At 37.8% G+C, this 26,002-nt stretch overlaps 1 protein-coding gene across 6 annotated transcripts in view; it reads left to right on the plus strand.

Moving 5' to 3' along the window:
- ATP8B4 (ATPase phospholipid transporting 8B4 (putative)) overlaps window positions 1–26,002 on the plus strand; it is a 253,877-nt gene that overhangs the window by 44,905 nt on the left and 182,970 nt on the right. For all 6 annotated transcript variants that reach the window (XM_032856525.1, XM_032856521.1, XM_032856524.1 and 3 more), the window contains one exon: window positions 3,934–3,992. In XM_032856525.1, the coding sequence (XP_032712416.1) occupies window positions 3,934–3,992 (59 nt within the window). The remainder of the gene's footprint in view (window positions 1–3,933; window positions 3,993–26,002) is intronic.

Raw genomic sequence — 26,002 nt, forward strand, 5'->3', positions numbered from 1 at the left:
ACAGTTGGTTTGTGTTTACATAAGAGGGCCGTTGCAAAGGTCTTTCCCCTGGCTAGCCTTCTCCCTTAAATTGGAAATCTGGTGATGTTACCAGCTCGCAGGGAGATTTTTCTGTATGTCTTAGATTTTTCTCGCTGCTATAGCAGAATAGCATAAACTGGGTGACTTATTAACAACAAATCTGTTTATCACAGTCTGGAGATTGGGAAGTCCAAGATCAAGGAGTCAATGCTTTTGGTGTCTGGTGAGAGCTTGGTTTCTGGTTCTTAGATGGCTGTCTTCTTGCTGTGTCCTCACATGATGCAAGGGGCAGGGGACTCTCTGGGACCTCTTTTATAAGGGCACTAATCCCACTCATGAGGGCTCTACCCTCATAACCTAATCACTCCCAAATGCAGTCAAATATCATCTCATGGGGAATGTTCCAACACAGAAATTTGGGGGGACCATAAACATTCAGTCTGTAGCCTGGCAAATCCCACAACTGCCTCAGTAAGGCAGGGTTTACTAGGACCGGAGTCTCCCGTAGCTGATGTGGAGGTTTAGAGCTTCTTCTTTCTTAGATCTGAACACCCATTCTTGGTTTCCTCCCTAGGCATGTTGCCTACTCTCTTTAATGAGCAAGGGTAGGAGGATTTGGGGGGCCCACCTAGCTCAATTTTCTTTAATTATTCTGGTGATACTCCAAAACTAGAATGCACAGATAATTTATCTTCTAAGCCAAGACACCTTTGAAAGTGAGAAGTTATTTTGTCAAGACAATACACATAAACTGGTACTGTCACCCTATCCATAACACACTTTTTTTTTTTTAAAGATTTTATTTATTTATTTGACAGAGAGAGATCACAAGTAGCAGAGAGGCAGGCAGAGAGAGAGGGGGAAGCAGGCTCCCTGCTGAGCAGAGAGCCTGACGCGGGGCTCGATCCCAGGACCCTGGGATCATGACCTGAGCCGAAGGCAGAGGCTTTAACCTACTGAGCCACCCAGGCGCCCCTCCATAACACATTTTAAACCTTTGTATTTATTGACTGAATTTGGAACTTTTCTGGGGCCTCACTGGGAATTTTTAAAATTAATGAACATCTGCAAGCTTCTATTCTTGTTTTCCAGCACTGTTATGTTTTTATTCTTTTAAAAAACATATTGCTGTTATTTTAGTGAGACCTGGGTGGGAAGTGAGGTAGAGGGACATACTTGGTTTGCTATCTTGAACTGGAAGGTCTTTGAACTTCACTTTAAACATATGCTGGCTCACTATATTTTATACATCCTGTGTATCACTTTACTTCTTTTTGGAACCACACAAATTCAGTGATAACAATTATGTAACAGTGAGCTTACCCTAGTAGATCCTAAATCTCCTGGTGGGTACTTTTCTTTCAGTATTCTTATAGCTGGAAGTGTCCTGCAATGCCTATGAAATTTTGAGCATTAAGTCATTGAACCTCTGAGCAATTATCAATGGGAGTTGTTTATGGAGGATTCATTTTCAGCTTCCCTTACTTATAGGATGTGACTTATTGCCAAGAGGGGTTTCTATCCCCTCACCCACTGTCCTAGCACATGGAAGATTGTTAGTTCTTGGCTTAGCATAGTTAAGTTAAAGGCAGAAGTCTGTAGGGATGTAGAACAAAGCCAGAATGTTGCAGAGCTTATGGAGGGGATAGAAAATATGCCATAGTTTATTTATAAAGACTCTGTTCAGAAGGAGTGTACCTACGGGAAGTGCAGATCAAAGATTCAATAATGATTTAGAAACCAAAAGAGGATTTGCTGGCTCTAACAAAGTCTTAAGAGACAAGAGCAATGTGGACACCCAGAAGAACATTCAAACTTTCCTAGTATAGAAATTACTCTTCTGGCCGCTTTGGGAAAGGGTTATAGTTCCTGGGGAGGGTGGTTACATGGAGACACTGGACAGGAGTCAAGATTCTGGTTTTTGGAGTGAGTAAAATTAGCTGCAGAACTATAGAATTCTATCCCTGGATATGCTTTGTATAAACGAGAAATTTAAAAATGATCATCATCTGAATGTGTATGATGTAAACTAAAGGCAATTGAAGAAATAAAAATTAACACATCCAAGTTTTGCCTTATAGCTAAAGCTAATCTTTACATTATAAGCAGGATGCCAGGTGGGCCAGGTTGACCTTTGCCCTGCAGAAGAGTGCCCCCAGCCTTCACCCTCCCAATAATATCTGTTTTTTTTTTCCTCTCAGCAGTTTTACTATGCCTGTGTTAAGGTAGGGATGTTTATAAACAAATTGTCCAAGCTTCTTAAGTACCCTCACCCTCCAAAATACCATTTTGGCCTTTGATATTTTTGCTCTTTGTTAGGGATCCAGTAAGAAGGGAGGATGATATCTTTATAACCAAGGTTTGAAATGTTCATTTGAGGGATGCTTGGTTACGAGGTTGCTTCCGGGTGAGTTTTGGATTTCAGAGTTATATATATTAGGGGCAAGCCCACTCAGTGTGGTTAGTTAGCTGTGGCCATCAGTCCAATATCATTCTTACCAGAAATTAGGTGAGCTAGCCTTGAAAACATGAGCAGTCACAGAGATCTGACTTTAATACATAGGTAAGAAGAGAGTCATGTAGGTGGATGTCAGACAAACATTCTGCAAAGGTAGAAACTCAGCTATAACCAAAGACAGGGTGTCATTTGTCAGAAGCAGTTTTCAGAAGTGAACACGTCATACTTGAGACTTGAACCAAAGAGACTGTAGAGACATTAACATTCCTCTGGGACTTTTAGGAAAAAATAGTCAACTCTTACAAGCCACGGTGCCTGGTGTTTGGAGGATGGTTATGGGGATAAAATATATTCCTTTCTTTCTTCCCCTCTTCACCCCCTGCTTCTTGTCCTCTCACTTCTACTTTTAGCTCTCCTTCTCATTGCTTTCCCCTTGCTCTTCCTTCCCCCATCCCTAATATATGACTCTAAGTTACTTTCTATCTTCCAGTCTTCTTTAATTCTGTGGTTGTATGTACCTTCTCCAAACTTGGACTCTTACCACTATCCCTGTACTTTTTACCATCTATCACTTACCCAGGTGGAGAACTGTGAGATTAAGAGAATCCCAGGTGAAATGATCAAGTCACTCCATGAGTGTTCAACATTGACATCTGGTAAATTTTTTGCTGGTCTTCATCCAATAGCTTTCATTTTTCCATCATTACTCCTTTGTCAACTCTGAATTCAGTAAAATGGAGCAAGAACTTGCTACTTCTACTACAAAAATGTATTCTGCTAGTGTTTCTGGGGAGCACTGTCTCTTCTTTCCCTCTGCAGATTTTAATTTATGCACCATTATAATCTTTGAGTTTGTTGTTCTTTTATTTTGTTATTTGTACTGGTGTTTGCATTTGTTTCCCGAAGGTATTTTTTAAGCTACTTCCAGCAAAGGGCAAGTTTCCATCTTCTGGTGATGTGCAGTTCCTCTCACTATGCCTGGGTTGTTTAGAAATATCACCTTTGTGCAGTGACCATAAGGTCGGTAACTGCACCTGTCCCTTCATTATGGTTTTGTTTGGCTATATTGTATTTTTTCACTTTATAGGGAAAAAAAAAAATCCCTTCCCAGGTGGCGTTTGACTTTGATCAGGCTTCTCCTTTAGGAACTACTTGGAGTTAAGAGAAAGGGTCTTTGTGGAGCTAAAGGGATGTAGAAATTGGAGACACATAATGTTTTGTTTTATGGCTGGCATCAGAATTACAATGAGACACATTTCAGCTTTCCATTTTGGGACTTTCCAACACATGTTTCAACATTTAGGCTGGAAAAAACCAATGCCCTTCAAATTCTAAAGGAAAGAATTCTTGAAACCTTGAGACAATCAGAGTAACCTAAGTGATATTAGTTTAATGAGTTATATGTTTCTTTGTGTCAAAAATTTAATTCCAGCCTGATTTCTCTTTCTCTTTAGAAGTGGAACGGATCGTGAAAGCCAATGACCGTGAATATAATGAAAAGTTCCAGTATGCAGTGAGTAAAACATACACAGCGCATACACGCTGGGATGGGTTTTACCTTAAGGACAGTTGAATTCATGCCTTCTAGAACTTTATGACTTCACCAAAAACTTACTATGTTTAGGCCCATTTTAGTATCAGGGTCCTATATATTTCTATAAATACAGATTTTAACATTATGTATACACTTATTTTTGTCCTACAGTAAGAGTGGTTGGTATGCCCTTTGGTATAGGAAGAAGATAAAATTTCTTTCTAAAGAAGTGATGTTAGTGCTGATTTGGCCACTAGAATACATAGGAAAATATAAACATGGACCTCTATGGTTATTCTTGGTGATAAAAGTGGTGGTATTGGCTGATGGGTGATATAAATAGCTTTGGGGGATTTTCTCTAAGTAACTCAGGCTGAATTTGGAGAAGTATGTGTAGGACAGAGTTTCCAGGTCCTGAATGATTGTGTTTATCAAGTGAGAAGTGATGATTAGTTAAAATGTATGGGCTTTAAGTTTATACTGAACTACTTTTTAAAAAATTTTAAATGAGGATTTTCTACATTTATATTAGAAATATTATCTATTAAGTCACTGGCACTGTTCTAGGAACTTGTGATACATTGATGAACAACTTCATGAATTACAGGATGGCCCTCATAAAGATCTTCTCATCTTTCTATGACTCAACCTAAGTTGCTACATGGAATCTTTTATAAGCTCTAAGAAAGATAACTAAGAGAATTGATTTTGTGGGTGACATTTGGCTCGTAAGACTTACTATAAGATCGAGTACAGCAGCACATTTCATGAAAGAAAGTCTCAATTCAAAGATGGTTTTGATAACTATGAAGGCAGGCAAACTTAGGCAGTATCCATTTAGGCACTAGCAAGATGACAGAGTTTTGCCCAATGGATAATTTTTAGCATTTTGTTCTTATTGGCAGGTATTTCTCATATATGGAGATGGATGCATTGGGCTATTATAGCTTGGTACTATGAAATATTCAACAAAGGTAGCTAACAATTCCTCTTTTTCATACTGTGCTAACCATCTAATTATAATTTGTTGATCAGTGAAAGTTTTCCGACAAAGAATTAGTATGCTGGCTCTTTGACAGATTTCTCATTATAAAATAATATATTGGAACTCTGATTTTCTTTGTTAATCTTATAAGCTTGGTTAACAGAAGTCTGCCCTTGAGAGAAGGAATCCTTCTCAGGAGGGTAATGAACATGTTTCTTAGCCTTAAAGAATGAGGCTAAAATTCCTCATGGTGATTAATGCCACTTTGTGTGGCTTTTAGTTATTTGGCTTCTCTCATCATCATCAGAATTGGCCCCATGCCTTTATATCCCTTCTATAGCTAGTCCTTTAACTGTAGAGGATAACTCTTGAAAGCCATGACCACCAAACCCCAAATCAGAGGACTAGACATGTGTATATTTTAAGACCTTGAGGAAAACAGTAATAAGCAATCTGCTATGGGGTAATTATGCATTTAAGTATATGGCTGTGTTTACTTGTTTTCTAGTGTGTAACAAGTATTTTAATTCTGTGAGTAGTAACTCTATAAGGAAAGCCATACTTTCTTTGCCTTTGTGAGACCATACAGATTTTTCTAAGTTATTTTTACCTAATTTATGAAATATTTCAAATTTACAGAGCAGAATAGGAAATGACACCTGTGTGCCTACCACTCAGATTAAATAGATGTTAACAGTTGGCCATGATGGTTTCAGATCACCAATGATACAGAGATGGTTTTCTTTTGAGCTTGCATGATATTGAACAAAAACACACAGATTTGTGGCAGCAGCTGTGTTTTCTCTTGAGCTTCCTAACAACAAAATGATAGAACAATATTTTATGGCTGTAGCAGATCAAATAAGCAGTTTGGTCTCTAAGAAACAACCTTTCAAGGAAAGGACAAAGTGCATTATGAGCTGGCAAAACCAAGAAGGACAAGAGTTGAGAAAGGGAGGCTGCAGAGCAGAGAGGGGCCCAGGTGTCCTTGGTCTATTAATTACTGCTATGGCTCAAGGATGAGGAAGGCCTCCATAAATGGTCATGGGTCCCCAGTAGACAAAGCTGATATTGTCTTGATTTGGGAACTCCCAACTGGATGGCTGACCATATGGTGAACTGTGGGGCCATTCTCAGACCTAGTCTATTTGGCTACAAGTTGGGGGTGATACAAGTACTATAGAGTTTTGTAAGGATTAAAGTAGAGTAACACACAATGACTCTATGAGCTTTCTGTGTAGAGATGGGACTATGTCTGGTTTTAAGGCTTTTAAATCACTTGCTATATGGAATATATTTGTAAGAAAGGTGGAAGCCTAGTGCCTTTTGCTTAACCTCACCCAGCTTTAAAGGATATTATACAAAATGTAAGTAGATTTGAAGAGACCTCAATAAAACTTGGAATGCTAATAATTGAAAAAGCAATATTCTCACTTTAACGTTAAAAAGGAGTGGGAATAAACTGAAATTTTTTATGAAAAAGATACAAGGACAACTGGTGAAGTCATAGAAAGAGTGTTTTAGGATAAAATAGACCATAGTTTGAATCCTTTCTCATTTGCTAACTTGTGAACTCAATTTGCTTCTAATTATCAGTTATTTCTTCTGTGAAATAGGGTATTTCCTCATAGGACCATTTTTAAAGATTATATAAAATATTTGATAATAGCAAGACTAGCAAATATACATGCATATATACATATCTCCTGCTGTGTACCAGGCCCTGTGCTAAACATTTTATATGGATTTTTCTCTTAAAACTAACATGTTGGTGGGCAAGTAGTCACAATAAATTATTGATTCCCTATGAAGCATCAGATAGAATAAGATAGTGGTGATAGCAACGTTAGGAAGATACTGAAAAATTGGCTAAAGTAGTAGAAGCTGTTTTTGCAGTAAATATCATGCCGAAAAATTAGCAGTTCTGTGATACTGAAGGTGTTGAAGTTGCTGATGGTGCAAGGGTTAGAGAAACAAGACTAACAGTGTATGTAAATGATTGTGGTTATAAAGACCCCCTCCCAGCCCTGTCAAGTAAGCCATGTGGAAATGAGAATTATTCAAGGAGGTATTTATCGATTACCTACTCTGTACAAAGCATTTGACAAGGTTAGGAAATTGACCTGATGCTCTTGGCATGGATATTGATGGGTAGATGCATGACTAACAGAGATAGTAATAAAGATAGTGGCACTAATAACTAATACACACCTGGAGTACTTACCATATGAAAAGCATTGATCTAAGCACTCTACTATATTAAACCTATTTAACCTCACCACAATTCTATAAATAAGAGCACTTATATTATCTCAGAGCACTTATATTATCTGTGTGTAAAAACATTGAGACACAGAGATCTTACTCAAGTGACTTGGTAAGGTCACATAGTGAGATAGTGGCTCCCATTCTTATAGCTATGTGTCCAGCTACATACCAGGTGTTTGGTTTGCCCAGCTCCATACCAGGCCACAAAACCAAGCAAAATAAAGTGGGTCTCCATTTCCAGAACTAATAGATGGTGAAGCTGGAATTCTAATTCAGATTGGCCAGATTCCAAAACACGTTTTTCCCATGATGCCATGCTGTTGTTTTGACCAATCCCCCAAAACAAACAACACCAACAAAACAAACAAAAGTTCCTAAATCTCTTCTCCTTCCCTCTCATATCTACTTATAAAATATTTGTACTCTGGAGACAAAGGCAAATAAAGCAGATAAAAAATTTTACAAATGGGAGGCTGAGAATGACCTTAAATCTTACCCTTAGCATTTGTAAATGAGAACTTGGGAGAAAAATTTACACAAAGCTCAGATAAATGGTGTGGTTTCCATAAGCCCTAAGCCTGGCCAAGCAAACATTTCTGTTTGAAGGCTGAAAGGAAGGTATTTCAATACCTGGAGAACCTTAATTTATTAATGAAGCCTAAAGCTTCAAGGCATGTTATAGGATACAGCATAGGCTTAAAAAATGATCAAAGTGCTTTTAAGAGATAAAGGGTTTAGAACATTAACAAAAGGCAAGGTTAATGATTCTAGGTGAAATTAATTGGTAAATTAGACATGATATTGTGAAAACTGGAAGGTAGAAAACAAAATTACAAGCAGGATTTTGGACTGCTCAGACGTGTACTGTAAAGCAGGACTGGAGAGTGTAGGGAGAGCTGGCCAAGTGCTGGAATTATTATTCTCATTAGAAAGGAGTTCAAAGTTTTCCTGGTTAATAATAGGAATGAATAATGCTAGTAATGAAAACAGTGGTTGCATTAAAATATGTTAATGTTAAAAATGTTAGAAAAATTGTGAAAGTGAGCCAAGCATCCAGACCCATTATCCCTATTAAAAGGAGTTCAAAGTGAATGGTGGAAGCTGTGAAAACAGTTGTAGTTGTATTAAGATGTGTTGATGTCAAAAAAGTCAGGAAAAAGTGTTAGATTAATTATGGCTATTTTCTGATTTTTTTTAAAAATAAAGAAATGACATTGGTTTTCCCACTGGTTCTTCTTTCCCGTTTTTAAAAAAGCACAGGCACATACCATCTTCATTCAGTTCTCAAATTCAACGGAATCTGAGAAGGCAGATGAACTCATTTGAGTCATGAGGAAGTTATCCTGCCTCAAACTCAGAAGCTTCAGTCAAGCTGGATGCTTAATATCTGTATGTATTTTATGCACACATGTAGATTAGAAGTTCCAAAAGATTTTTTTTGAACTAAATTGTTGATCCCATTTAGGAATTGCACAGGCTTAGATAAGTTGGTAAAAACGTGACCAAATAGTTTTGCATGCTTATAAAGAAAGCCTTCCATCCAAAAATAGCAATTTTGATACCCTGACTTATTCCTAGAATCTTAAAATGTTTTGTCAATATCATGGTTGTTGGATGGGAATTTGCTGTTGGTCTTGTGATTTTTGTGCTTGCTAGAACAATGATGATTTGGATTTTCCAAAGAGTGTTCATTAGTGTGACATCTTGTCTCTGACTCTCAGCTGTTAGTGCTACAATGACATGACCAAGACTCCCTTCAAAACAAACTTTTTTCCTCCCACCCATTTATACAGGGTTTTATATGTTTCCACTTCTTTTTTCTCTTAGGTGATTAAGAGTGGAGTAGAAAAATATGGCCCACCATTCTTCTGGGTATGTGAGCTTGACTGAGGTTACAAGGACCTCTTTAGGGCCATATTATAGTGGTGTGTCTGTGTTTCTGAGGCCAGGCTGGTATAACAGTAAAACCTTGTGTTCCTGTATGTAGGAGTGAAATTGAAGGTTCACTGTCCATTCCCCACCCCCACCCCAAGATTTATTTATTTATTTGAGAGGGAGAGAGAGAGGGTATATGTGCACTCATGTGCGGGACAGTGAGGTGGGGCAGATGGGGAGGGAGAAAGAGAATCTCAAGCAGACTCTCCTCTAAGCATGGAGCCTGATGGAGGCTTGATCCCATGACACTCGAGATCATGACCTGAGCTGAAACTAAGAGTCAGATGCTTAAATGACTAAGCCACACAGGTGCCCCTGTTTGTTTTTATAGAAATAAAAATGACTTTCAAAATTCAATATACTCACAATGTGCCTGCTCTAAGCCAGAAACATGCATGTTTATTGACTGACTTAATTTCCAAAGAAGATTTGAGGCTGTGTACAAGAAGAATATAAAGCTCAGAGGCATTAACATACACAAGGAAACTGGTATGGAATGAGTAAGTCACAGAGATAAAAGGTACTACATATGGAATTTGGTCAATGGAGTTGTATTGTATGATGACAGATGGGAACTATACTTGTGGTAAGCATAGTGTAACCTATAGAGTTGTCAAATCACTGTGTTGTACACCTGAAACTATTGTAACATTTTGTGTCAACTATACTTCAATTAAAAAAAACGAGGAAATTGAGATGAGCAGGCTATTTTTAGTGGGTCCCAAAGTACCTGCCAGAAGGCCCCTGCTTAGAATGCCAATGCATTTAATGCTACTGGGATTACCAGGACAGGGGGTATAGGTTCTGCTCTCTACCTGAGCATATATGATCTACTCAAGGACAGAAGACTAGCCCATAAGAGTAAACTTGGTAATAGGTACCAAGGAAAAGTAATGCTAAGTCCTAATGGTGTGATGTGGCTTGTAAATGTTAGGGAAAGTGTTTGAGGAAGTCTTGCCAGAAAAAATGGGAATTGATGTGAGCCTTGTTTGTATGTCAACATTAGAAAAGGGAGAAATGAGCAAAGTCCCATAGTTGGACCTAATTAGGGGTGAGGGGTGTGTCATAGGAAATTATTCTTCAGGTAGGTGAGATTATTCAAAAAAATTGGAGTATGAGGTAATAGCTCTCAGGAGTTGAGGAGTCACAAAGTGAAAAAAGAATTTTGTTTGTCTTCCAGATAAAATAGACTAGATATCCAAATGGGGATCCCCAGGTAATACAGAATATAACTGGGTGGGCTTACGGCTGTAGAACAGGGATATCAGTTAGAGGAAGATGCTTAAAGCTAGGAAAAAAGTAGAATTTGTTGAGGAGTGATGGCTGACCTGTGTGGTATGGGGGTAGAAACCCACATTTACTTAGGGGCGTGGGGAACCCAAGAAGGAGCAGGGAGCAGCAGAGATTGAGAACAAAGGGAGGACAATGAGATGAAAGCCAGAAGAAAGGAGTCTCTCAGGAAATTGGGGGTGGATAACCATATCTAATGCAAGATGCTCATGAGGTTAAGAACTAAGGAAAAACACCTTTATTTTATTTTTTTTAAAGATCTTTAAACTTGAATATAGTTGTCACACAGTGTTACATTAGTTTCAGGTGTACAACATAATGAGTGGACAAAGCTCTATGCTCACTACAAGTGTAGCTACCGTCTGTCACTGTACAGTGCTATTAACAATACCATTTACTATATTCCCTGTGCCTTTACCTTTTTCTCCCATGACTTATTCATTACACAACTGGGAGACTGTACCTTCCACTTCCCTTCACCCATTTTGCCCATCCTTCCCCCACGTCCCCCATAGCCATCACTTTGCTCTATATAGGTCTCATTCTGCTTTTGGTTTCTTTATTTCATTTTTTTTTTTTTTTTTAGATTCCATATGTGAGTGCAGTCATATAGTATTTGTCTCTCTCAGTCTGATTTATTTCATTTAATGTCATACCTTCTAGATCCCTCCATGTTGTTGCAAATGGCAAGATTCTTTTTACGGCTGCATGATACTCAATTGCATATATCTATATGTATGTATGTATATATATATCACATCCTCCTTCTCTATTTGTGCATGAACATTTAGACTACTTCCATACCTTAGCTATTTTAAATAATGCTGCAATTAACATAGAGATGCCTATATCTTTTTGAATAGTATTTTCATTTTTTTGGGGTAAATATCTAGTACTGGAATTACTGGACCATATGGTATTCCTTTTTTATTTTTATTTTTTTGAGGGACTTCCTTATGGTAAGAAAAACATCTTTTTTTTTAAAAGATTTTATTTGTTTATTTGACAGACAGAGATCACAAGTAGGCAGAGGCACAGGCAGAGAGAGAGGGGGAAGAAGGCTCCCTGCTGAGCAGAGAGCCCAATGTGGGGCTCGATCCCAGGACCCTGAGATTATGACCTGAGCTGAAGGCAGAGGCTTTAACCCACTGAGCCTCCCAGGCACCCCAAGAAAAACATCTTTATCAAGAAGGGAGTGATTAGAGGACCTAAAGAAAATAGTTGTATAATTTTTTTTTTTAAGTTGAGATTTGGAAGTCAAAGGGCAGAAAAAAATATGCAAAAGATAAGGGTGTAGAGGTATAGTCCACTCAATTAATAATTTGCAATAAAAAGGAGAAAAGTAGTATAGAAGCTTTCAGACTCGCTGAAATTAAGTACATTTTTGAATGAATTCTTCTCACATATTTTGGCTATCCAAATCCATTGGAAGGTAAAACTCTTAAGTATTTTTTTGAGGGGGAAACTTGGGATATCAACATGCGGGACGCCTGAGTCCTGCTTTAATCCCCAGCCTGACGAAATTTGGGTTTCTCTTTCTTTTCTTCCTGAGCAACATAGTTGCAGTGCCGAAGTGCCCTAGATCCTCACCAGCAGGCCTGATTACCGGAGCAATTTAGGCACGAACTGGAGAGTACAGATGATGACAAGCAGTGTGACAAGTTGGAATTAGTTGTGGAAAGTACTAGTAACTTGCATTTGTTATGGGTTTCTGGTTGTTGGTTGCTATGCTTTGTATTGGGGTTTTCCCATAGCAACAGTAGGGTTTTTTTTTTTTTTTTCTTTTTTTTCTTAGCAGACATTGAAAATGTCTTCTGTTCTGTGTGCTGTTAATATCTTTGTAAATTATTCCATGTTCTATGTGACCGAACTTTTTCCTTTATGAATAATCTACTTGTAGGAGAAAAGGTAATTTTTGGACTTCATTTTCTTTTTGGATTTAAGAGTTTAAAAGTATAAATATTTTATCTCTTTGACATCTGATTTATTTACATAGTGTTATTTGGCTAAGCAGTTGTCTGATTCCTTATTTCTTTAATTTGGTTGGTCTGTTTTAATCTTTTGTTTTAGCATCTGAATTCCGATTTCTAAATGTTCTAAAAAGGCGCATTAAAGTAATTAAAGAATCCAGTTAAACTCTAAACTCTATTCAGTTAAACTCCAGTTAAACTTTGAAATGTTTGCTTGTTATTTACCTGTTCCTGGCTTGAAATAATTTCCGTGTGCTCATAAACTTGTTCTGTTTCATCTGTTTGTGAAGTAAATTTCAAGTAAAAACAGATTTTTAAAAATTTTACTTTCTTCATTGCAATGATATGAAATTGAAAAGTTTCCAAGCACTATCTAACTGGAATTAGAAGAATTAAAATAAGCTAATTTTGGCAGTAGAATCTTAGAGCTCATTATTGCGAGGACACAGTGGTATAAATTTAAACCAAGACCAATAAATGAAAAGACGCAGGAAGAGAAATAACTTCCTGTGTGGAGTGGACACCACAAATGCAGTTTCCTTTGTTGGCAAAAGGTTTATGAAAGTTATCCATAAATCAATCATGTGGATAAAATTGGGCAAGTTCAGTAACAGTTGAGAAGTTAACAGAAAAACCACCAACCCCAACGGTTTCAAAGTGGTTTTTATCTTGTTTTGTAGTTTTCTTTACTGGACCAAATAATGTGGTTCTGTGAATCATATTATGAAAAGATGGCAATTACCATATTTTACATTTTGTAGTTGGAAAATTAAATCATTTGTGTTAAAAATGTCTCAAATTCATGTCTACAATTATGAAACCAGTGGTCAGATTATTGTATTTTGTATGTGGCTATTTCTGCAGTTTCTTATAAAGGTAAGCTATTTAGGCATGAAGATCATATTGGAAGATATTTTAAAATTGATCTTAGGAGTTGGTTAGGAGCTCTACATGTATGGGTATAAATGTATGTGTGTTGCATGAATATGTGCATGTAGGTAAGTTTGTAGTTGTAACTCTGTGTATACATCTTTGTAAAAATGTTCTTGCTTGACCAGACAGCCTGTTCTTGGAGGAATAAAGCACAGGACAGCAATCAGATTCCTGTATCTAGATCAGAGATATAAATATCTCCTGTACTGTGCCTTGACTTCTCTAGCAGCCCTAATTGTTCTGGGTTTCATTCATGCTCCTTGATTGTGAAGCTTGCTGTGAAATAAGGTCACGTCATGGCTGTGGGTATCCAGGTGCCTTTTGGATAGGTTGCAGATGCTGACATCATTCCACACCAGTGGTTGAAAAAATGCAGGGAAAAAGAGTTGCCTTATACAAATGGAAAAACCCGACTGGCTTCTCTGGTACTGCAAGGAAGTTAGCTTAAGTTCATTATAAGAATTTCAGTGTGCAATTATCCTTTCAAGCTTTTCCATCCTGTTCTCTCCACAGAATTCTCACTGACTGCATACCCAATCTTTGTTTATATCCCTTACAAGAGGGCAATTCACCAACTCTCTTTAGTGGGAAAGGGTGAGAAGTGTGGGGTCCCATCTGGCTCAGTTTTTAATTATTCTGATGATGCTCTCAAACTAGGGAGAATAGATAATTTGTCTTCTAAACCAGATTACTTTTGAGAATGAAAGGGGATCCTTTGGTTACTTTGCCAAGACAATGGGCCTAAACTGGGACTGTCACTCTATCTATAACCCATTTTCAACCTTTGTATTTATTGACTGAATTTGGAACTTCTCTGGGGCTCTGTCTTTGGATAGTTTTAATTATTAGGCAGTTTTTCCTTCAGTTGAGCCAAATTGATTTTCTCTTGCTCTGTTATCTATTCGTTTAGCTTTCCTTCTGACGCCAAAGCCAAGCAAACATGTCTCCTGATTCACATGATAAACCTTCTGATAATGTATTAAAATACCAAACTTGGGTTCATTGATTAGACTTATCTCCGGTATAGTCACCTACAATTCCTACCCCTCTTTCCCCCCCGCAAAGAGCTTCAGCTTTTCTATAACCAACTCTGTAAAGTGGGTTGTTCCGGAGTCAAACAACATATTCTAGAAGTTGTTTGAGCAGCTAGAAGTAGAAGAAGAATTATTACAGTAGTCTAAGATTGTACTAGCTTTTTGGTGATGGCTGACACCTCCTTAATCTCTTATTAATCTCATTTTCATCATTAAGGACAAAGACTATGTCACATTTATCTCTTTATCTTGCTTGTCATAGAACTTGGCACACAGCAGATACCACTTCCTCTGTCATTAAATATCCCTTTCATTATTGTGTCATATGAAGACTTCCAGCATGTCTTCTGTATCTTCACTGATACCTAATCCAATGGGCCAGTTAAATCAAAAGCTCTGGAAGTGGAGTCCAACCTCTGGTATATTTTTTAAGCTTTCTGGATGATTCCAATGAGCAAACAGGATTGGGAATCACTGTTCTAAGTTAGTAATAAAAATATTGAATACAACACAGTGGAGGACAGCTTATCACTAGATACCTCCCTAGAGTTGCCATTGGGCCGTTAATCATTATGAATTTCTGACTTACCTAGTTTCCAATCTTTATAGTTAACCAACCTTGCTACCAATCTAATTTTTAAGTATATTATTGATTTTTATCTTAATAAGCAGAATTTTTTTTAAAAAAGTTGTTACAGTGCTGGCTAGGTGGTTTCTATATGGAAACAGAAGGGCGGAATAAATAATTGAACTTTAGATTGCTTTCCAAGTCCTGTTTCTATGATTCTTGCAAACCACTTAGTTCCATGTTGCGATATTTTAAATACTCTTGTAGCCCAAATGCCACAAAAACGCCATTGTTCTACGCAAGACATTTTTGAGGTTAGAAGCACAAATGGGCTGAACTTCTTCATAATGTTTTGCAGAGACAACATTGTTCAGACTTTTCTAGGTGAGAAAATAAGTTAAAGAAAGGTTTGACTTTTCTTCTCCCTTGCTCTCTGATATGGTAAAGTTCATAAACTGCATGAAGATGTTGTGCTAAAAATATGAAAAATATGCATGTATGCTAGTGCCAATCTTATTTTGGTAAAAGTGGTTCTCTAGGTTTTGTACTGGAAATTACTGGTTTGTTTTGTGAATTACTAACAATTATATTAGCTCATGTTTTGTTTTGGTAAATGGAGTTGCTTTTTCCCCTCATGCATTTTGAATTTTTTTCCAGTTGGGTTTTCAGCCTTGTATTGAGTAATTACTGAGGGTTTGTCACTTTGTTAAATACTTTTGAGACTTGAAGTATAAAACAACTCTTAGCTCTTCAAGAGTTTGCTGTCTCCTTGGATTTTGAGAGTATTTTATATACATGGATGAAATAGCAGTTTAAGACATTGCGATATTAAGTATGAAGATGAATAGTATTAGACTTATAATTAGCATTTCACTATATGGGTAAGGAAGATAATTTTCTAAGAACAGATGGATCATTTTCTTAAAGTTGTATTGGTAATGTCTTTTAAAAATTATGAAAGAATGTTAAAATACTATGTTGCATTTATATAAAAATGGTCTGTCTGAATTTGGGGAACCATTGGGCCAAAAGTCAAATGTCAGTCACCTTTTAGCCCATCTCAACCTAAACTGACTGAAGAAAATGATGAGCTCATTCAAAAGTACTCCTGGGCATACTGGAATTAAGTTTTTTGAGTCTGAAAGGTAGTTGAAATGTTTTTGTTTAACTCAAATGTGAATATATACATATATATAATTTCTGAAAACAATACTTCAAATACTTTAACATCAGGAATAATTCTGAATTTGTTTTATGAACAAGTAATTATAAATAAATTCCTGAAGCCATATAGGGCCTATATGCTCTTGCCTGTGCAAATGATCAGTATTTTTCATTTTACACTTCAGCATTTTAATAAAAGGTTTTCTTGCACTCCCATTTCTTCTCCCCTTGTTTTCACACACCTGTGGAATTTCTTCCATAGTCCTGTGTTTTCCAACCTAATGCTTGGTCTGATCTATTTGCAAGAGCTTAAATTGAAAATGTGTGAAAAAAATCTCCATTTTTTCCAATGATTTTTCTTTTCATTCAGTGTATTTTTCTTGAAGGATTAAAGGAGAAGTCTGGAAGAATATCTTCAGCTGAGCCAAAAGGACATTTTGTCTTTAAGTCTTCTAGGTGCAAGGCATTTAATTTATGATGACTCAGCTCCACGGTCTATTGGTGAAATCAAGTGTTCTTTGAAAGTTCATAATCTATAGTGCACAATTGGGAGTTTTTGGATTTGTAATCTAATTATTTACATAGCCTTTTGAAAAATACATGCAGCCTTGCTTATATAACAGAAATTTGTGCTTATCAATACTCTCAGAGGTTATTTAATACTTTGCTTCTTGAAGTGTGGTTCACAGATATCAGACCAGCATCCCTGGCTTTACCAGGAGCTTATTAGACATGCAGAATCTTAGTCCTCCTTCCCCAAATATTGAGTCAGAACCTGCATTTTAACAAAATCCCCAAAGGATTCATATATACGTTTGGATTTCAGAAGCAATAGACCAATCCTCTGTTTTCATTTTAGTTAGATGAAGATTTTGAAGATTGTAACAAAAACAAAGAGGTGAAGAGGGAAAAAAAAGTGTTTAATTATCAGGCATAATGCTAATACTTTAAATGTGTTCTCAGTTAATCTTCACATGCACACATGCATGGTGGATATTATTACCCACATTTTATGGATGGGGACACTGAAGATTACAGGGACTAGGAGATAATTTTCCAAGGTTACTTAGCTGGTAAAATGTTGAGTCACCATGCAGATTGAGGAATCCAAGCCCTCACTTTTTCCTAATACTCAATTATTTCTTGGGACCATAGGCATTCACTAAGTACTATTAACTAGATTGTTGTTTCTTTTTTGGGACTATGACTTAGATTTTTTTGGAAAATGTCTTCAAGAAGCTCTTGAAGCTTTCTGAAACTAGGGGTAGCTTGTAAGGAGCATCTTCTTAATCTATGAATTTTAAGTTTGGAAGTTTGATTTGTCATCTTCTACATGTAATTCCTTTCTTTAGGACATGTCTGCCTTTTAAAAATTTTAATTAATTATGGTAATTATGTTAATTTTTAATTAATTATTTAAATTATTCAATTTAATTTTAATTAATTAATTATATTAAATATAATGTATTATTTGCCCCAGGGGTACAGATCTGTGAATTGTCAGGCTTACACATTTAACAGCACTCACCATAGCACATACCCTCCCCAATGTCTATCACCCAAGCACCCTCTCCATACCTTTCCTCCCCCCAGCAGCTCTCAGTTTGTTTTGTGAGATTAAGAGTCTCTTATGGTTTGTCTTCCTCCTGATCCCATCTTGTTTCATTTTTTTCCTTTCCTATTCCCCAAGCCCCCCATCCTGCCTCTCAAATTCCTCATATCAGAGAGATCGTATGATAATTTTCTTTCTCTGACTGACTTATTTCACTCAGCATAATACCCTCTAGTTCCATCCACGTCATTGCAGATGGCAAGATTTCATTTCTTTTGATGGTTGCATAGTATTCCATTGCATATATAGACCACATCTTTATCCACTCATCTGTTGATGGACATCTAGGTTCTTTCCATAGTATGGCTATTGTGGACATTGCTGCTATAAACATTTGGGTGCACGTGCCCCTTCAGATCACTACATTTGTATCTTTAGGGTAAATACCCAGTAGTGCGATTGCTGGGTCATAGGTTAGCTCTATTTTCAACTTTTTGAGGAACCTCCATTCTGTTTTCCAGAGTGGCTGCATCAGCTCGCATTCCCACCAAAAGTGTAGGAGGGTTCCCCTTTCTCCACATCCTGGCCTACTTTCATTTCCTGACTTGTTAATTTTAGCCATTCTGGGCATGTCTGCCTTCTTAACTCCCTTCCTTCTTTTCATCTTTCTCCATATCTTGTTCTTTGCCTCCTTCTCCTTTGCCTCCTTCTCCTTTATAATGGCCTCTGTCAAAATAGTTGTCTCTGTCATGAGTAAGAGGGCACATGTTGAAAACATGTAATTTTTGCAACAGAAACCTGGCATATTTCAATAGCATTTTCAGAGAAACAGTGGGGTTTATTCACAAATGCAAAATCAGGTTTAAGTTCACCATGTGGATGGTATACAATGTTGGTGATCTAGGCTGTGATTAGTTTCTTCCTGAAGTATATGCAATCGTAAGTAAAGTGCTTTTAGGTGAAGCTATTTAGGGTTGGAATATGCCATAACTTCTACTCTCCAGTTTCCCTCCCCATATCTTACTTTCCAGCTCCACCTAGTTGCCTGAAAACTTGTTGTTTCCAAGATATTTCCTATTAGGAAGAAAATATTTTTCACACTGAAGGGTTAGAAATTAATGTATCCTTCTTTGGGTATGGAGTCAAAATGGGAGAAAATGACCAGAGAATGTGTTTGACCCAAAGAGTTGACCTGTAATATATAGTCATATAATAGGTATGTAAATATTTTGGGTAGAGGACTTCTCTGAATCACTGCTATAGTTGACTCTGTTTTTATTCATTTATACATGCATTTATTTAACCAAAATTATTAAGAAAAATTAAAAGTATTTTTAAAAATTATAAAGAGCAACAATTATTGTGGAATTGCTGTGTGCCTGGGACGGGGGTGAGGTCCATAAGGGTGAACAAGACTCGACAGTATTTTTCTTCAAGGAGCTCAGAGTCCAGTGGGCCCTTCTTCAGGTTTGGAATCAGAATATTTTCTAGGAGCCCAGGGAGGGGGTGCTGTGGCCCATAACTGGCTTGGTCTTTTCAAGTGGTTTTAGCCTTTCTGAGTGTCACTTTCTTTACTGAGGATATAGGCAAATTGTTTCCCTGGAAAGGACTATTGTGGGAAGAGAATATCTAAAATGGATTTGACACCCTTTCCTTCATTATTAGAAGTAAAATAACCATTTGGGAAAACCAGTTTCTCATAAAATCCACAGGCCATGTGCCATAGTCAGACCCCTCAGTTTCCCATCCTCCATCCCCTTCACATCTTTCTTATTTATATCACCACAGGGTTGCAGAGCACAGGCCTCGATTCCCATGAAATGCCTCCCAATTCTACTCTGCCAAACTCACCAAACTCTTTGTCCCCCCGCCCCCCAAACCAACACACTTGCATAGGAGTCTGGATGAATGTTTTGAACCCTTCCTCCAGAGGTAGTCAATCAGGAGGAGGAATGTATAAGAGGAAGGCACTGGGAAAGAGGAATGTGAAGGAAGTGGAATGAGATGGTGGAGAAGGTGTGGGTGATGTAACTAGGAGCCTGCCCTTCCTTTCTCCATGCATGCATGCATTCATTCATTCATTTCTTTGTTCATTCAGAAAACAGGGGAAAGGATCTGGTCTGCTCTTTGTACTCAGTGTTACTCCTCGCTGGCCTCCTGGTGATGCTTGGGTGAATCACAAACTATTAAATAAACAAATCCCCACTGGAACCCCTCCTGGAGTACTTAGAATTGTTCTGTGAGCAGCTCAGCTGCAAATCAGTTCAGTGACTTAGAACATGTCTTAGTGAGTTTTGATCAGAAACTCCCATTTGAACTCACTGTGCATTTTCTCTCTCCGTATCACGACAGCTCTTACTCTATTCAGCACTCACATGAGCTTCTTACCGAACCTCCATCAGCTCCTACAAGACAACTGTCTGTTTTTATGTACATCACCAGGGAGCCCCATTTCCAGTTCCCTGAAGCAAATTCAGTTTTTGTCTAACTCAGACCATCGTAAGCAAAAACTGCCAGATTTGCTGGAAATTCATTAAACTCTTTGTAGATGATGTGATCACAAAAAATAAGAGATTGGCACTTCAATTTATTTATCAAGTATTATTGTTGTTGTTGTGTTTTAAGTTATAGAACATACTTCAAAGCCTCGCTCTTCTCCCAGTCTATGTAAAGAATTTTCTTTTCCTTGTGTCCTAACTGGTCCTTCATCCTCCCTTTCAACAACTCCACTCTCAAGTAAAAACTATTCGAAATACAAAAAAATCACAAAGTCAGGTGATGTGGGTTTGTCTAAATTTAGATTTATTGCCCCACTCTGGATGAGAATGGGCTGGAGACCAAGAAAAGGTAGAAATGTTGTAGGAGGGCATCTCCATAAGTTGGCCATGGGTCCTAATTTCTCCTGCATCCTGCTGGAGGTGGGAATGCAGAGATACACACACTTCTCACTTGATTCCCACGGGTTCGGGAGAAAATTGCATGATGTTATTTGTGTAGCACCCTATTATAAGAAATAGAGTTCTAGGAAGGATTAGACTATTTGTAGTGTGTTATTATAACCCCTTGGCCCTTCGGGGAAATTCATTATGGGTGTCTCCTCATTAACTGGACTTTTCCATTATGCCTTTGTTATTGTCATAAATGCTGAGGTCTTGCCTGAAATTTGGCCTTGTTCCCAGATGGCATAGCAGTGTGAACGTGGTCTAATTTTTAGTCCTAGTAAACAAAGCAACTCATATGCCCTATGTTGTTCAAAGACTCGTGGTTCAGGAAATGGGCCCGAGAAAGCCAGCTCCATATCAACTCAAAGAAATGTCCAATCTGGTTGTCCAGGGCCTCTAAAGCTCTAGCATGAGATAGACAAATAGGCCAAAGCTAAGGACCTGCTTCCCTGCAGATGGCAGATCTACAGGGAAGAGGCACAGAAGAGTTTTGGTAAAGCAGAAATCAGCAAACAAATCATTATGGGACTATGAAAGTCCCACCGAAATACAACCTTTGATTTCTTTTTTTTCCTCTTTTGTATGGCTTCCTTTTGTTTTGTATCTTAGCTCTCTGGAGACAGTGTATACTAGGTCTTTTTCTCTCTCTCAACCTGTGTAATTTTAAGAGCATTTTTGCTCTTTTCAGATGTCACAAAAGAAAAATTAACATTTTATTTGGACCTAGTTAGAGCCCTTTATATGTTGTATGCATCTAAATGCCCTGGAGGGGAAAAAAAATTAGTGTGATTAAATTAATCTCAGAGGGAAATTTAATTTGTCCCCCTGGTAATTGTCCAAAATTAGTTCTTTGTAGATAAATTACTATTCATAGACCATTTACTAGTTCTAGAACAGTCTTGCAGAAGCTGGAACATGAAACAAAGTTCTGAGGATAGAAAAGAAAACAAAGCAAGGTTTATGTTACCAGCAGGCAGATTGGCTTTGGAGGCGCACTGAGGCCGAAATCCTGCCTAGCTATTGCCTGTGTTTCTGAGGTCTAGATGGGAAATGAAGTTCCCTAGACAAGGCTGGTGATGCTCTCCTTAGACTGAAGGTATGGAAAGTGACTGCTCTAGCTGACCGAATTTATGTGCATCTTTCACTGTCCTGTGGTTTAGAAAGTTTTTTTTTTTTTTTTTAATTTTTTTTACCAAGGAATATTGTAGGAGGGTCAGTGATCCTGTCTAATCAAGAGGCAGTCTAGATATTCCTTGTTTCTGGCTCATTTCCCAGGAAACACATACCATTTGGGAGAACACATGACTCTACAAAACAGCTTTTATGGGCAGCCCTGTAACTGCTCTAAGCCTCAGTTTCTTCATCTGCAAAGTGGTGCTGACGTAGAAACAGTTCATTAGATTTTTTGAAGATTATCTGAGATGATGTATGCACAGTGCTCAGCACAGTGCTGGGCCTGTGTAGGGAGACAATACATATTAACAGGTGTCATTGTATGACATAGCAACACCATTACACGAAGAGTCATACTTTCTTCATTTCACATCCAAGACTTGGTGACACATGGGTCATACTCATTTTCTTTGATTACAACAGTTTAGTCTGGCAATTTTCAAGCTTTTTCTGAGTATGTTCCCTACTTATAAAAAGAAAACCTTCCTGTATCTTTTGGTAGATGAATGCATAAAGATGTAATGTGACTACTCAGTCATTAAAAAGAATGAAGTTTTGCCATTTGTGACCTAGAGGGTATTATGTTAAGTGAAGTAAGTCAGAGAAAGACCACCTATATGTGGAATCTAAAAAACAAAACAAATGAACAGACAAGAAGACAGAATCCGACTCCTAAATGCAGATAACAAACTGGTGGTTGCCAGGTGGAGGGTGGTGGGAGGATGAGTGAAATAGGTAAAGAAAAGTAGGAGGTGTACAAATTTTCAGTTCTAATTTGCAGAGATAAAAAGTAAAGCATATAGGGAATATAGTCAATAATATTGTCGTAACGTTGTATGGTGGTTGCAGTTACCGTGGTGAGCATTGAGTAATGTATAGAACTGTCAAATCACTGTCCTATACCTGAGACTTATTTAATGTTGTATTTCAATTATACTTTAATAAAAAATCCAAATATGTTGCCCATATTAAATACCCAGCAAGAAAAAAAGAGAACCTTCCCAATATACATGTATTTACTTTATGTATTTGTATGTATGTAGTTATATAATACATATATAATACATATATATAATACATAATACATACATTTGTATGTATGTAATTAAATATAAGTATGTATACATAAATATCATGTGTATGTGTGAATATACGTAGTCAAGAAAACCTGTGCATCAAACATTAATAGCCTCAGCTTTAAATTTCTTTGTTAAAACATACATGGAAGTTACCATTTTTTTTTTTTTTAAATAGCCTGAAGGACTGCTGTGCTTCCCCTGGAGAACAGGTGCCCAGTGGTCTCATCAGATAGTCATCTTGAGGTTGCGTGAACCTGAAATGTCAAATAAGCAGGTTCCTAAGGGAGTCTCGGCAGGCAGCGTGCTCCTCTTTTATTGCTCACTGTTTTCTTCGTAGTATTGATCACTTTCTTTAACTGTATGATAAGTTTATACGTTTGTTTATTCCTGCCTCTCTCCTCACAACTAAAATGCAAACTTGCTCTAGGAAGATAGAGACTTTATCTATTCACATCTGTAGTCCTGGTTCAATGACAGTGCCGTCACGTGAAAGGCCCTTGTTTTATGAATGGATGAACACTGGGGGAAATGCACCCTCTCCTCTTTACCTCCCCACAAGTGCTTTGGTTCACGTTGTGGAGCACAGGCTCTGGAGAACCTTATGCAGATGGTGGTGGTGGGAACAATGATGACGTTTATTGGTGGCTCTCTGTAAAGCCTCTTCTGTGGTTCCGCCCTCACTCAGCAGTGTTCATAGAGGAACGCGCTATCATCTTGCCATGCCCCCCAGCCCTGAATGCTGTACACTCTTCCTGGGCACCATTTGACTAATACAGAGGAGATGTGGTTCTGCCTGGTGTCAGGCGCCAGACACCCAATCTCCAGGCTTATTTGCCCCATACATGAATTCTTTTGGTACCTTTGCATAAAACATGGCTGTTTCACATATTTCCTGAGCAGCACAAATGCCTTTAGACCACTTCCTTTTTTTTATGCAAGTGTTCTGTGGATGCCGTCTCTTTTTGGGTTTTATTTTATGGTTTAGAGATAATTTCTCTTTAAGAGTCAGGACTATTTCTCTTTCTGAAATCCATATTGTACCATATATCTGTCTCCTCTAATGGCAAGACTTTTAGGCTCTTTCCCCCACCTCAAGCTCCTGACAGTTACTTTTTATAGCTGTCATGACAAAAATGTTTCATCAAATGTGGGAGGGAAGATCTTGTGAGAGTGTGGAAACTGTGGTACTCATTGCGAAAGCTCCTGGGGTTTGGCCTGTGGGATCACAGACGCAGGCAATGTCCCCGGACAACCACCAGATGCATTTAGGCTTGGCCTTCTATGACTCATTCTTTAAGGCAAATATAGAGATGAAAGTACACTACTGTATAAAAATGTAAATTGATCTTGTATGTATTAATGTTTTTATCTGCTATTTTGTTGATTGGGAGTAAAAGAAAAACTGAAATTGACTTAGACAACAAAATAAATGAACAAATCATATAATTGAGAAGTCTGGAAATAGGGCTAGCCTTAGGAGAGGCTTGGTCTAGTTTCTTTCTCTGCATTTTCCAGCCCTGAATCTTCAGTGTAGAATTTATTTTTAACAGCTTCCCCACTCATGGTCCCAAGATGCTGTCAGTGATCCCTAGGGCTACTTGTTTCTAGGTTGGAATCCAGTAGGAAAGAGAAAGCCAATATCTCCAGCAAATTCCCAGAATTGACATGGGTCATATGCTAATCCCTGAACTCAAAATTTTAATCAGGAAGATGGGCCATATAGTTGGTTCAAACTAATCTGGGTCTGACTCTGGAGTTAGAGATGAGAAATGAATTCATCCAGACCACAAGACTAGGTAATTTGGAGCACTGTTAGCTGAGGGGAAGGGGAAAATAGTCAAATGTCTGTTACACCTAGCATTAAAATAAGACTGGATTTGTAGTGCTAAGTTTGGTTTTTGATACTTATTTTTTATGGCTGATGTATCTCACACTCTCCAAATATTAGGCTTAGTTTCCATTTCTGGTTGTGGTGTCCATCAGTGTTTCTGGCTTTCTACCTTTTGGGCACATGGTGACTCTTTCTGATCAGTGAGTTGTGAGCATTTGGGCTGAAGCATTGACTTATATGTACGAAACAGAGCGTTCTCTTTCCCTTTGGAAATGCAGTTGGAAGTATCTGAGATGGCGACTGGTCCATTGTGAGTAACAATGGTGAACAGAGTCTTCCTGGTGGCTGATGTTGAATAAGTAGCATGAGCAAGAAATAAGCCTTTATTATTTCAAGCCATGAAGATTCTGGAGTTGTTTGTTACTGTGGCATACCCAGTTTATTCTGCCTAGTACATTGAATTTTCTAAATCCATTTGGATTATTTGGAGATTGCTCAGAAAAATCTTATATTTATGTGATTCTTTCACCATAAAAATCAACTCAAAAATGCTTTCACATATGTGGTCTCGTTTTATCTCCACAATAGTCCTATAAATATGTAGGTGAGAAGGATTAGTAACTCTGTCTTTCCCATGGAAGATTTGAGGTAAACTCCCCAAATGCTCAGTTTACTAATTTAGCAATGTTTGTTATTTTTCTATTTGCTTTATTTTCTTAAGCAATACGATTACACAATAAAATCTCATTATAAAAAATAATGCCTCTCATTTTGCTAATATCTAGTTTGATGTTCCACCTTTGAAGAACTTCTCATTTTTACTTTATTCCTTTCCTGTAAAAAATACTTAATGTTAAAACATAAAGGACTTTGGCCACTGCTGCTTCTGTTGGAAAACTAAACTAAAGGAAGGGTTATCTGTACTATTTACTTGTGTTGAACTTTGTCAAGGACCAAGAGAGTCACTCTTGGAGGGGTATTGAAAGATAACACAGGAAAACTGTAATCATACAGCAGGCAATAGATAAGCAGAGCTCCTACAGAGGGGGTTGACTCAAGAGGAAAATGTAGATACATGGTATTATTTTCCTTGGTAAGAAAATGTCAGCAGGCCAAAAATTCAGAGTGGAGGAGAGAGCAGGGGCTGATTGATCTGAAAACAGAAGAGAGAATTGTCTGGCTCTGAATTGGCAAAGAACACTGCTGAAAAGGGTGGGCTCTGGAAGCAGAGTACCTGGGCTCAGATCGTGGTACCACCACTTACC

The sequence above is a fragment of the Lontra canadensis genome, unplaced genomic scaffold (assembly GCF_010015895.1).
Source record: "Lontra canadensis isolate GAN:19392208 unplaced genomic scaffold, GSC_riverotter_1.0 scaffold12, whole genome shotgun sequence".
Taxonomy (NCBI): Eukaryota; Metazoa; Chordata; class Mammalia; order Carnivora; family Mustelidae; genus Lontra; species Lontra canadensis.